General features: G+C 62.3%; 2 protein-coding genes across 8 annotated transcripts; both read left to right on the top strand.

The window, feature by feature from the left end:
* On the top strand, positions 1–3,126 carry ST6GALNAC6 (ST6 N-acetylgalactosaminide alpha-2,6-sialyltransferase 6). 6 transcript variants are annotated; one of them, XM_027649901.1, is made up of 7 exons: positions 1–82; positions 490–604; positions 1,218–1,547; positions 1,685–1,864; positions 2,036–2,433; positions 2,629–2,736; positions 2,815–3,126. In XM_027649901.1, the coding sequence occupies exons 3-7, from the start codon at positions 1,533–1,535 to the stop codon at positions 3,002–3,004; spliced, it is 891 nt and encodes a 296-aa protein (XP_027505702.1). In that variant the 5' UTR covers positions 1–82; positions 490–604; positions 1,218–1,532; the 3' UTR covers positions 3,005–3,126. The 6 variants fall into 6 exon arrangements, with proteins under 6 accessions (XP_027505702.1, XP_027505705.1, XP_027505704.1 ...); XM_027649904.1 differs by having other exon boundaries at positions 26–223; positions 1,483–1,547; XM_027649903.1 differs by having other exon boundaries at positions 26–223; positions 1,409–1,547.
* Positions 3,127–5,776: 2,650 nt separating this feature from the next.
* Positions 5,777–10,397, top strand: AK1 (adenylate kinase 1). Of its 2 annotated transcripts, XM_027649906.1 has the most exons (7): positions 5,777–5,794; positions 7,097–7,139; positions 8,266–8,301; positions 8,807–8,970; positions 9,137–9,253; positions 9,703–9,895; positions 10,171–10,391. In XM_027649906.1, exons 2-7 carry the CDS (start codon positions 7,130–7,132, stop codon positions 10,224–10,226), a joined length of 576 nt encoding a protein of 191 aa, XP_027505707.1. In that variant the 5' UTR covers positions 5,777–5,794; positions 7,097–7,129; the 3' UTR covers positions 10,227–10,391. The 2 variants fall into 2 exon arrangements, with proteins under 2 accessions (XP_027505707.1, XP_027505708.1); XM_027649907.1 differs by lacking the exon at positions 5,777–5,794 and having other exon boundaries at positions 7,093–7,139; positions 10,171–10,397.
* The last annotated feature ends 1,259 nt before the right edge of the window (positions 10,398–11,656 follow it).

The raw sequence follows: 11,656 nt of genomic DNA, 5'->3' as shown, positions 1-11,656 counted from the left end.
CCCCATCGCGGGAAGGCGGCGCTAGGACCCGGCCTGGGAGGCAGCAGCGGCGATATCGTTATCGGCGGCGATATCGATATCGGTACCGGCAGCGGTATCGCAGCGCACTGCGGGGCGGGCGGAGCGGTCGGTGCACCCCGCGCGTCCCCTCCGGGCCCGTTCAGCCGGTGCAGGGGCGGAATTCGCCGTGTCCGGCGGGGGAGCGGCCCCCGCCCCGGGACCGGTGCGCGGGGGATAGAGGGGTGGGAAGGGTCCGGCTCCCGCCGTGTCGCCGCTGCTGGGGACTGGGGAGCTGCACCCCGAGGAGGGGGAGGACTCGGACGTGGGAGCGGCGGGAGGTTCGCGCCCGGGGCCGGGCGGGTTTTCCCCTTCCTGGGGAACGGGGGGGAATTCGCATCCGGGGCTGAGGGACCCTCGGGGTTCGCATCCGCGGCTGGGGGACCCCCGGCGGGGGAAGGGGGTCGGGTCTGGAGCAGCCCTTTCCCGCAGAGCGGCGATGTGAGCCCCGGGCCCCGCCATGGCCGAGCCCGCCGGAGGGGCCGGGCAGCCCCCGCCGCCCGCGGGGCGCAGGAGGTGACGGACCCCCCATGAGAGCCCCCGCCAGGTAAGGCCGAGGGGTCCCGCCGTGCGGTCCCCTCCGAGGGGTCCCCCATGGCCCCAGAGTTATGGAGGGAGAGAAGTGCGGTCCGGGAGTGGGGGTCCCACAGCCTCCCCAGCCCCCGCACGGCGAAGCCCCCCCAGCATCTCCCCCAGCATCACATGGCCTGGGCTCACCGGGCAGGCTGGCACCTTCCCGGGCACCGGTACCGGCCCTGAGAGCCCTTCGAGGTCTCAGCTCCCCCGAGGCGTTGATCCCAGGCTGTTGCATAATTTTCGTTCCAGTGCAATTAGTAAAGAGGCTTCAGGGTTTTTTAATTTCCACTTGGCTCCAAGCGCTCCAGGAGCGGCTGGGACTTACTGCCCAGGGCTCACAAAAGTAAACTGGGTCAGACCATTTCGAGTGGAGATTAGAGAGGGTCCCTGAGGTGCTCTGGGGTTCACCCCACACACCTCGGCCCTGGGCAGCTCTGCTGGATTCAAGCCTGTGCATGCACTGAGTTGGGCAGGTCTCACTTCCATCCGTGCCCTCCTGATCCAAGCCTCCACGGCTGTTGTTTTAATGGGATTTCACTGCACGAGCAGCAGGTTGACCCTCCCTGTGGTTTGAGCGGTTTCAGCCCCACCAGCAGAGGATAATCCTCCCTGGAGCCCAGCCCAAGACAGGGATCCTGCCAGCAGAAGCCGTGGCTTATCTGCACCCCAGAGCCTGCCTGACCTATGCCCACAGCATTTCCCTTCCCTGAATCGATTTCAAGGGTTTACCTTCCCCTTCAGAGGGAGGAGACCTGGGAACTCATTCCACATACAGCTCCTTCCGTATCCCCACCGGATCGGTATTGTATCCCCATGGGCCAGTGCTGGGGGTGACCATGTGCCTTGCAGGTGCTCACGGGATGCCAGCGACCACCGTGTGCTGAGACCACCACAAAGACATGAGTGGCAACGCGGTGAGTGCCAGGGAACCACCCCTGGGACCTCCCTGGGGATGCAAAGCGTGCTGCTGGAGGTACCATGGGAGCGGGGTGGGTGCTGACACCCGTGGGGTGGGTGGGGGCAGCAGCTGACGCTCTCCCCCTGCCCGCAGAGCCAACGCGCCGCCGCCCTGGGAGTCCTCTTTGCCCTGATTATGTTGCTGATCATCTACAGCTCCGGCAACGGGAGCGAGGTCTTCCCCTACAGCCGCCTGCGGGGCAGAACCCGCCGGCCCCCTGACCTCAAGAAGTGGGGGGTGAAAAGCGGGTACCTGCCTGTCTGTGGGAACAAGGTACGACCTGGGTGGCAGGGCCTGGCCTTGGTGGTGGGCACAGGGTCTGTCCCCCTGCTGGCATCCAGCCAAGTTGTCCCCTCCAGCAGGACGGTGGCTCTGCAGGGGACAGTGATGCTCTGTCCACGGTGACACCAAAAGTCACCTGCTCACAGCACTTGTCCTCACCAGACCCTGACTGCCCGCTGCCACCAGTGTGTCATTGTCACCAGCTCCAGCCACCTCCTGGGCACCCACCTGGGCACAGCCATCGATGGGGCCGAGTGCACCATCCGCATGAACGACGCTCCGACCACGGGCTATGAGGCTGACGTGGGCAACAAGACCAGCTTCCGCGTGGTGGCCCACTCCAGCCTCTACCGTGTCCTCAAGCGGCCCCAGGAGTTTGTCAACAAGACACCAGAGAACATCTTCATCTTCTGGGGGCCCCCTATCAAGATGCAGAAGAGCCTCCTGAAGATCATCCAGCGCGTCTGTGCCTCCTTCCCCAACATGACGGCCTATGTCGTGTCCCCCGGCCGCATGAAGCAGTTTGATGACCTGTTTCGGGGGGAGACAGGAAAGGACAGGTACCTTGGAGTCACCTCCCATGCAGTGTCCCCCTTTCTCCAGGTCCCCAAAGGAGAGCTGGCTCTTGGAGCTGCTTCATGGGCTGCAGCACTGAGCTGGGGGTCCTCAGGGCAGGTTGGGGACACTGGTGGTGTCCGTTATCCACATCACCTTACCCTTGTCATCCTTCCCAACCCCATTTTTTCCCTCTCCAGGGAGAAGTCGCGCTCGTGGCTCAGCACTGGCTGGTTCACCATGGTGATCGCGGTGGAGCTGTGCGACGCCGTCCACGTCTACGGCATGGTGCCACCCAGCTACTGCGGGTGAGGAGATCCCTGAGCCCCCACCCTGGCCCTCTGGCCCCACCACGGGGCTCACACAGTGCTTCTTGCCCACCACAGCCACCACCCCCCACCCCGCCGCCTGCCCTACCACTACTACGAGCCCAAGGGCCCCGACGAGTGCACGACCTACATCCACAACGAGCGGAGCCGCAAGGGCAACCACCACCGCTTCATCACCGAGAAGAGGGTCTTCGCCAGCTGGGCCGGCCTCTACAACATCACCTTCTCCCACCCCAACTGGCCCTAGGGGCTGTCCCCCCACCTGCCGGGCAGACCCCTGGAGCTGGGATGGATGGGGGTTTCCCTGCATCCCCCTGGGAGCGGTGGGAGCCAGGCATCGGGGTGCCACCGGGTGCCTCCCACAGGACCGCCCCCCTCGTGCACAGTGGCCCCATTGCACCTGGGATGTGTTGGGTTTTGAGCTGGTTTTTGGGGGGACCAGGTAGTGAGTGCAGGGTTTGTGGTGTCCCCCCTCCATAGACAGGAGACATGGGGGTGAGATTCTGTCCCACCCTGGTCCAGGCACATTGCAGCCCCTGCGAGCCTACAAGAGGGTGCCGGGTCACCTCTGCTCAGTTTGGGGTTGCACCACTTTTGGGGCAACTGCAGAGACTGTTTCCCCTAATTCCCTGAGTGGAAGGACCCCCTCTTGGAGCTCAGCCTCCCTCTGCCATACTGAGCCCCCCAGTCCCAGCCCTCAGTCACCCCTCCCTCAGCAGAACCCCACAGTTTTTGGTGGGACCCCGTGAGGGTGGCACTGCCACCCTTGCTGCCCCAGAATCCAGAAAACACCCAGCCCCTCCCAGCACTGCTGCGCCCCACACTGCCAAAACCTTTTCTAACTGAATGATGGGATTTTTGGGAGCTTTTTGGGGTTTTTGGCATTTTTTCTATCCACTTCTGGTCCCAGAGTTTGTATTTGGGTTTCCTGGCCAAAGGAACAAGCAGGGGCTGCTCATTAGTGGTAACAAAGGGCCAGCAGTAGCTGCTTATAAACAATTAGAAGTGGGCAGGTGGTGGGGGGCATTGGTGCTCCTTGGCACCCTGGGGCTGGATTTTGTTATTAATATCTTAGCAGTGGAGAGGTGGATTTGGGGAAAACAGCTAAATATGGTGTGTTTGGGTGCTGAGCCTTGGCAGGGCTCCGTGCCTTGGTTTCCCTCTGACTGTGGCTGGGGTTTTGCGGGGCTCGGTGCAGGGGGAAGCTGCGGGGTGCCTGTGTTTTGTAATGGTTTGTACAGGAATAAATATTGCTGCAGTCTGTTGCCTTGGGCCCTGGCTTTGGGTGGGTTTTTGGGGCTGATGGTGCCATCACAGCAGGTCTCTCCACCCCCAGCTCACAGTGGAGCTGTCCCTAGGTGCTCAGGAGGGTGTGGGAAAGGGACTAGTGTGTCCAGGTGGGATCCGTGTCCAGTTCCTGGCTGACTCCAGTTCTGAACCACCCCCCCAGTGTGGGTGGCAGCTGAAACCCCCCCCCAAATTGATTCACCCCCAGCCGCCTGCCCTGGGGTCATGGGGTCTTGAGCCAGGGTCTCTGCAGCCACAGAAGAAGAGGAGTAAGGGCAGGTAAGTGTAAGGACTTAGAGATCACAGATGCCTGTCTCAAACACTGTTGCCACTTTGCCATGAGATGGGCACAGAACGCAGAGGCAGGATGGCGCTGGCTCCCGGCCTGGCGAGGTCTGGCTGGAACATTCTCGGTGGTGTATCCAGACAAGGGTTCCCACCATGGCAACCTGTGGGGTGAGGCAACTGTTCGTATGCATATCACCTGTCAAACAAAGACCACCCCAGGTTATGGCACAGATGGCATCTGTGACCCCCAAAGCCCCCCCCCCCCGCCCTGAATGTTCCTTGAACTTGGACTGTAAGTTACGCCACCGTGAGGGGAACCTGAGATAAGATAACGGTGATACCAGTGTCTCAGACTACGGGGTGGTAAACAAAGCTGAAAGAATGTATCTCTGATGATGGATACAAAGAATCCACAAGGAAAAACAACTCAGTAACTTTGCCGAAAACAGCTCCGACTGGGTAAAAGGTAACTCTGTGATCTCTGGGGGAGATCACGACCACTGACCACAACCCACCGACTCAGAAACCCACCGACCTCAGGACCCCAGCCATCAAGAAGCCCAGGGTGAAGAAGGACCAGCAGGACACTGATGGATCCAGGTGGTGACTATATTCTGCTTGATCTCTCTCTCTTTCTCTCCGTGTGTCTCTCTCCCTCTACCACCTTTTTTTTTTATTTCTATCTCTCTACCTCACATTTTATTGCCAAATAAAATCTGTACTATTGACTTCAGCATATGGTCTTGTTTGCACCTTAATTCAGGTAGAAGCATCTCTCAATAATCAGCTCTTAACAAGGACACCACAACCCCCCTGGGGGTGGCAGGGGGGTGTCAGCTGGGGATGGGGACATGGGGATGGGATGGGAATATCAGGACATTAGGGACAAGGATGGGGACATGGGGGTGGGATGAGGACATGGGGGTGGGATGGGGACATGAAGACATTAGGGACAAGGATGGGGACATGAGGACGGGGATGGGGACATTAGGCATAGGGACAGGAATGGGGACATTAGGGACAGGAGTGGGGACATCAGGGACATAGATGGGGATGGGGATACGAGGACGGGATGGGGAGGGGACATCAGAACAGGGGTGAGAACAGCGCTCCCCTCCGAGGGGCTGGAGGAGGAGGCGCGGGGAGCCCCAGGGACCCCAGACCTAGCAGGGTGGGGGCTCGCCCCGCAGTGGGGGGACCCTCACTCCCGGCCGTGCAGGGTTTAACCGCATCCCCCCGCCCATCCTCCTCCGTGCGCGGGCGGGCGCAGGGACCGCCGTGTCCCCCGTGTCCCGTCGCCATTCCCCTTGTCCCCCCCGGTATGTCCCCGCCGTGTCCCCCCCGTGTCCCCCCGCCCGCCCGCTCGCGCTGCCGGTGCCGCGCGCTCCCGGCGTGCCCCGCGCGCCGCCGAGGTCTATAAATAGCGGTACCGCGGGCACGGAGCGGGCGGCGGCGGGTCCAGGTCAGTGCCAGACCCCCGGGGGTCCCGGACGGGCACCACGACACCGGCCGGGCACGGGGGGGGGGGAGAGGAGCGGGGCAGGGGACCTTTACTGGGGGCGCGCAAGGGGTGCTGGAGGGGCTGCAGCGGTGCTGGAGCAGCCCGGTCCTGGGTCTGGGGTCCCCGGGGGATGTTGGATGCCGATGGGATGGGGGAAGGTGGGTTGGAGCTGGCGGTGGGGGGAGATCGGTGGGAGCACCCCGGGGTGCAGCCCGCAAATAGCCTTGGTTGGGGAGTCCCAGGCCACGCTGCACCCCCCCGCCCAACCCCCTCCCCAGCCCCGACCCGAGGGGTTCAGCGCCCTCCGATCTCCTCCGGAGCAGTCACCTCCACATCACCTTCACCCTGCGCCCGTGGGACCAGCACCGCGCCGGATCAGGCCCTGAGACCGCACTAAGGGCCAGTGCTGCCCGCAACCCCCCGTCACGATCACCACAGCCCCCCATCGCCCAGCCAAGGCTGGTGCCAGTGGTCCCGGGGCTCAGAGCCCTCTGCAATTAGGGACCCAGGGGTCCTGCGCCCCCCAAACTCCGCAGGGGTTGCCCCGGGGCTTCGTCCCTGCAGCGCAGGAGGGACGTGACCCGGTGCCGCTTTCAGCCCGGCCATTCTTAGCCTCTGCCCTTTCGAGGCTGTAACACGACCTGTCACCGGCCGCGGGCCCCTCTGGCTACCGGGTGCCCCATCCCTGCACCCCGTCCAGCCGGTTTGGGGTGACGCACCGTGGCCAAGCACGTCGAGTGCTGCAGGGTTGGGTGTGGGCAGGTGGGGTGGCCAAACCCCCCCGAGGTCCTGGGGGTGCAATGGGGTGCTGCAACCCCCTCCTTAGGCCACGGGCACGTCCCTAAAACCATCCCATGGGGAGCTGGGGGTGCTGCCTCCATCGCTCGGTGTCCTGGTGGCACTGGGCATCCCAAAGGGGTTTCCTGTTGTCGGGCAGCACCCTGGGCACAGGGATGTGGGCAGGGCAGGGGAGGAAGCCCGACACGTCACAGCACGTCACCCGGCATGGGGAAGCCCTCGCCGCAGCCGGATGCGGAGGGTGACTGCTGGAAGCCAGGTAAGTGATGGCTATGGAAGCAGAAATCCTGAGCTCCCTATTTCAGGGCCAAGCCAGGGGTTGTGTCTTCTGTCCCACTCTGCCCGACTGGGCCATGGAGCTGGGCACCATCATGGCCAAAAAGGGAGACCCTTTTTCTCCACAAACACTTGTTGACCTGTGTGTCCCTGATGTACTGAGTTGTTTATCCTGCTCTTCCTTTGCAGCCTTAAGTGCTTCTGTGCCTGGAACACGGCAGAATGTCAACAGGTGAGTGATCCATTCCCCTGCATCCATCCCTTCGGTTCCTCCTGCATCCATCCCCCCTGCATCCAACCCCCCAGTATGCCCTGCATCCATCCCCCCTGTATCCATCCCCTCAGTATCTCCTGCATCTATCCCCTCAATCCCCCCTGCACCCATCCCCTCTGCATTCCCCTGTGCCCTTTGTATCCATTCCCTTGGTCCCGCCTGCATCCATTCCCCCTGCATCCATCCCCTCGGTTCCCCCTGCATCCGTCTGCTCTGCATTCCCCTTTCCCCCATGCCTCATCCCCATTGTCCCTCCCCCCTGCATCTGCCCCCCTTACAGGCAACCCCTGATCCCCTTTGCATCCATCCCCTCCATCCCTGCCCCGTGCCCTTGCCTCCCTCCCTTCTGTCCATCCCCCATGTTCCTCCAGCCGCCCCACGTGCCCCACATCCCATTGGTCCCCGCCAGCCACTTGGCTCTGTCCCCAACCCTGGGGAACGCCGGGTGCCAGAGGAGTTGAAATTTCACCCAGCTGTAATCAGGAGATGGGAAAGAGGCCCCAGAGCAGCTCGACTTTATTTTTAGCTGTGCCTCCCCCTGCCATGGTGTCACACCCCAGCTCTACCCCACACCACGGCTGGGACAGATCCCACAGGTGGGAGGAACCCTGTGCCAGGGCACTGGGCAGGGGACAGGGCGGTGAGTGCCACCCGCACGTCAGCCACCAGGTCCAGGGACTGATACTGGGGACCAGGGACTGCCTGGGTCATACCAGGTGCTCGAGATGGCCGAGCCAGGCTGAGCCTGCCACAGCCCCGTTAGCCCACCAGGGTGAGAAGCCACCTGCAGGGATGGAGCCGTGGACAGTGACGCCTCCGGGACACCATGTGGCAGTGGGATTCCAGCCCTGTGCCTGAGGTGCCGTGGGCTGTGTGCTCAGACGTGTCCAGACATCCCAACCTGCCCAGGTGATGAGGACACGCAGCTACTTCTCTGTCCACTTCCCCCCCAGGGCCCTGGGATTAGTCCCCTCCATCCCCAGGGATGGACACCTGCTCTGGATGTGGCACCCCCTGGGGACACTTTGCTCACTGAAGGACTTTCTGGGTTTTTTTGACTATTTTTTTCCCTTCTCTCCTCTAGAAAAGCTCAAGCAGCACAAAATCATCTTCGTGGTGGGTAAGTCTGTGTTTGGGTCTTGTCACTGGTGGGGTCAGCCCAGACCTCTTCCTCGCACCTCCAGGGTGGGAAGCTGGGGCTGGAGGCTGAGTCTGGGGCTGTTCCCAGGCACTGTGGGGTGGCCATGGCTCTGGCTTGGCTCCTTGAGGCCACAGTGGGGTGTGTTGGGGCCAGGAGGGCACCTCTGTCCAGGCATGGGATGGCAGCATCTCTAACAGTGAACCCCTGGGGGGTGATGTGATAACAAACCCCTGGGGGTTGATGTCCTGGGTGCCACCAGGGTGTGGTGCCCACATGCCAATTGCCAACAGCCCCTGCCACCCCCAAGCACTTTGCAACCACCAGCCCACCCCAGGAGCAGCTCTGTCCATCCATCTGGTGCTGCACTTGGGGACACTGAGCCCCACATCACCAAGCTCTGAGGACTCCTGTGGGTCCATGCTGCTACTGCCACATACCCCTCCCTCTCCTCGCCCACGGCTTGGGGGACGTGTGTGCCTTGCAGGTGGCCCTGGCTCGGGGAAGGGGACGCAGTGTGAGAAGATTGTGCAGAAGTATGGCTACACCCACCTCTCCACGGGGGACCTGCTGCGGGCCGAGGTCAGCTCGGGCTCGGAGCGGGGCAAGAAGCTGCAGGCCATCATGGAGAAGGGAGAGCTGGTGCCCCTGGTGAGTCCACACGGGCATGGTGGGGCTGCAGGGGTGTTACATGCTCATGGCTCAGGCATCTCTGGCCCTGCCACCCCAGGGTGGGGTTTGCAGCAGGGATCGGGGGTCCTGGGTGGGGGGTACGTTGTTCATATCAACCACAGCAGCTCTCTCCTCCCCTCCCCAGGACACAGTGCTGGACATGCTCCGGGACGCCATGGTGGCCAAAGCAGACGTGTCCAAGGGCTTCCTTATCGATGGATACCCCCGCGAGGTGAAGCAGGGAGAGGAGTTTGAGAAGAAGGTGAGGGACTGGTGCTATGCCATGCCATGCTGTGCCATGCCACACATCGTCCTGGCACAGGGACTCCATCCAGCAGCAGGCTGGACTCTCATTCCAATGAAGATCACATCCCAACCGGGTCTAAACTGGGCACCATCCCAGCCAGCAGGGCTCCCTGCCTTGGGAACAGCCTGTGTCCATGGTGCAGTGGGAGGGACCAGGGTGTCCGTGAGCTGACAGGGTGACAACAGTGCTGACATGATGGCGATGGCAGAGAGCCAGGGCTTGGTCACAGTGTCCCTTTCCTTTCATCTGCATGGCTCTGGAGGCCACCGAAACAGTGGAGGGAGGCAGAGGATGGCACGGGGACATCTGTGACCCTCGTGCTGACCACCACCATCTCCCCAAACCAAACCAGACCACACCTCACCAACTTGGCTGGGTGACAACTGTGTCCCCTCTGCCCACAGATTGCCCCCCCCCACGCTGCTGCTCTATGTGGATGCGGGGAAGGACACGATGGTGAAACGGCTGCTGAAGCGAGGCGAGACCAGTGGGAGGGTGGACGACAACGAGGAGACCATCAAGAAGCGTTTGGAGACCTACTACAAGGCCACAGAGCCCGTCATTGCCTTCTACAAGAGCAGAGGCATCGTCCGCCAGGTGAGCAGGGATATGCTCATGTGGTCCCAGGGGAAGGGAAGTGATGGATGGGGATGATGAGGAAAAGGGGAAAACTCAGTCCTGGCTTGTTTGAGGTGGGCTTGTCCCCTCTCACTCCCAACACGGAAACTCCCTCCAAGGATGGCCTGCACCCCTTTGCCCTAAATGAGCCGCGGTCTCTCTGCCCGTGGCCAAAATCCATCCTTGGAAGAGCTCCAGTTGCTCCCAGGGGAGAGCCCTCGGGTGAGCTCCCCAGCTAACCCCTCCATACCCAGCTCAACGCCGAGGGCTCCGTGGAGGAGGTTTTCCAGCAGGTCTGCACCCACCTTGACTGCCTGTAACCGAACCCCCGGCCCCACTCCCCCCAGTGCACTCCAGCAGAGACAGCGGAAGCGGCTTTATCCTGTTTTCGTGGACGGAGCCATGCGGAGGAAATTTCAAGGACATTGTGTTTGGCTCTTTCCCGTCTCTCCCCAGTAAAGTTCACTTTAATGAACCCAGACTTTATCTTTTTCTTCTGTCGCAGGAAATGAGATTTTCTTTCCAGAGATTTTTTTTTTTCTCCCCCTCTGACTCCCCCCTGCCCCTCTGGAGCTGATTAAGGGCAGGAAGCGGGTGTTTATCCCACCGGGGCAGTGGGATGCTGTACTCGGAGGAAGGGAGGGATCATCCCGGCCGCTTGCCCTGGCTTCCCAATCCATAGCCTGCGGGGAGCCTGTGGCTGCATTTTGCAGCCAATCCTGCTCGCCCCATCCCGTCCCACTTGCTGAACCCTCTCGTGCTCCTGGGGTGTGTCTGGAGACATGGCAGCATGTGAGCCGTGTCCTGCACATGCATCCCTTCCCCTCCCTCCGCTCTCCTGCTGGCTGCCAGAGGCTGGAGGCGACCGGATTTGGGATGGGGATTTCCACCACTTTCATGCCTTGGCATTTCCTTCCTTCTTGTTGGCTGTCAGGGTTTTTTGGGGTATGCGGTGGCTGCACTGTGAAGGTTCGAGGTGGCATAATGCCCTGGAGTGGGGTGCTCCCTGCCTGGGCACTCGCTGCCAGCAGTGCCACCTCTCAGTCCTGTCCCCAGGGGCTGAGGGATGCACTGGGGACACTCAGGCAAGCCTGGCCACCAGGCTGCATGTCCTGGTGGATGAGAGACAGGGTGGGGGTCCTTATGAGAGTGAGTCACAGGACCTCAGCAGGACCCAGTTGGGGGTGCTGCTGTGGAGGACAGGGGGTTTGGGGGGTCCCCAGCACCCACGGAGCTGCCCAGGTCCCCAGCACGATGCCACAGCACAGGGACTGCGGTGGGGATTGGGGCCAGGATTTACCCAGCACAGTGAGGGCAGGAGGCAGCAGAGCCGCAACCCCAACGGGGCCCCCCACCACTTACTTTTGGGCTGCTGGGAGCTGGGCACAGAGCCAGGGGGCTGGGGGTTGGGAGGGGCAGCAGCGCTGGGGTCAGCCAAGGCCACGAGGCCACGGAGCCAGAGTGGAGAAAGGAAGCGAGCGGGGAAAAAACAAAACTCCCCAAGACGAAAAACCCAAACCCGCCAGGCTCCGACGTCAGCCCTGTGCCCGGGGGGCGATGAGCCACCGGCAGAGCCGGGGCACTGTGGGGAGGCAGGCGGGCAGGAAGGATGCAGCCATCCGGCCGGGGCTGGGACGCTGCCAGGACAGCGATCCAGGGCCAGGGCCGGCGGGTGTTTGCCTCGTGCCGGTGGGGACGAGGGATCAGGGGGGTTGGGTGGTTTGGGACACCGTGGCCTAA

The sequence above is a fragment of the Corapipo altera genome, unplaced genomic scaffold, assembly GCF_003945725.1.
Source record: "Corapipo altera isolate COAL_440 unplaced genomic scaffold, ASM394572v1 268, whole genome shotgun sequence".
In the NCBI taxonomy this organism is placed as follows: Eukaryota; Metazoa; Chordata; class Aves; order Passeriformes; family Pipridae; genus Corapipo; species Corapipo altera.
Note: the sequence above shows the minus strand (reverse complement) of the source record. Positions and strands in the feature narration are given on the sequence as shown.

Coding starts and splice junctions, on each gene's coding strand:
- ST6GALNAC6 (XM_027649901.1), top strand. Junction 1,865..2,035: donor TGCCTGTCTGTGGGAACAAG/GTACGACCTGGG, acceptor TGTCCTCACCAG/ACCCTGACTGCCCGCTGCCA. Junction 2,737..2,814: donor GTGCCACCCAGCTACTGCGG/GTGAGGAGATCC, acceptor TGCCCACCACAG/CCACCACCCCCCACCCCGCC.
- AK1 (XM_027649907.1), top strand. Junction 8,302..8,806: donor CAAAATCATCTTCGTGGTGG/GTAAGTCTGTGT, acceptor TGTGCCTTGCAG/GTGGCCCTGGCTCGGGGAAG. Junction 9,896..10,170: donor GCAGAGGCATCGTCCGCCAG/GTGAGCAGGGAT, acceptor CTCCATACCCAG/CTCAACGCCGAGGGCTCCGT.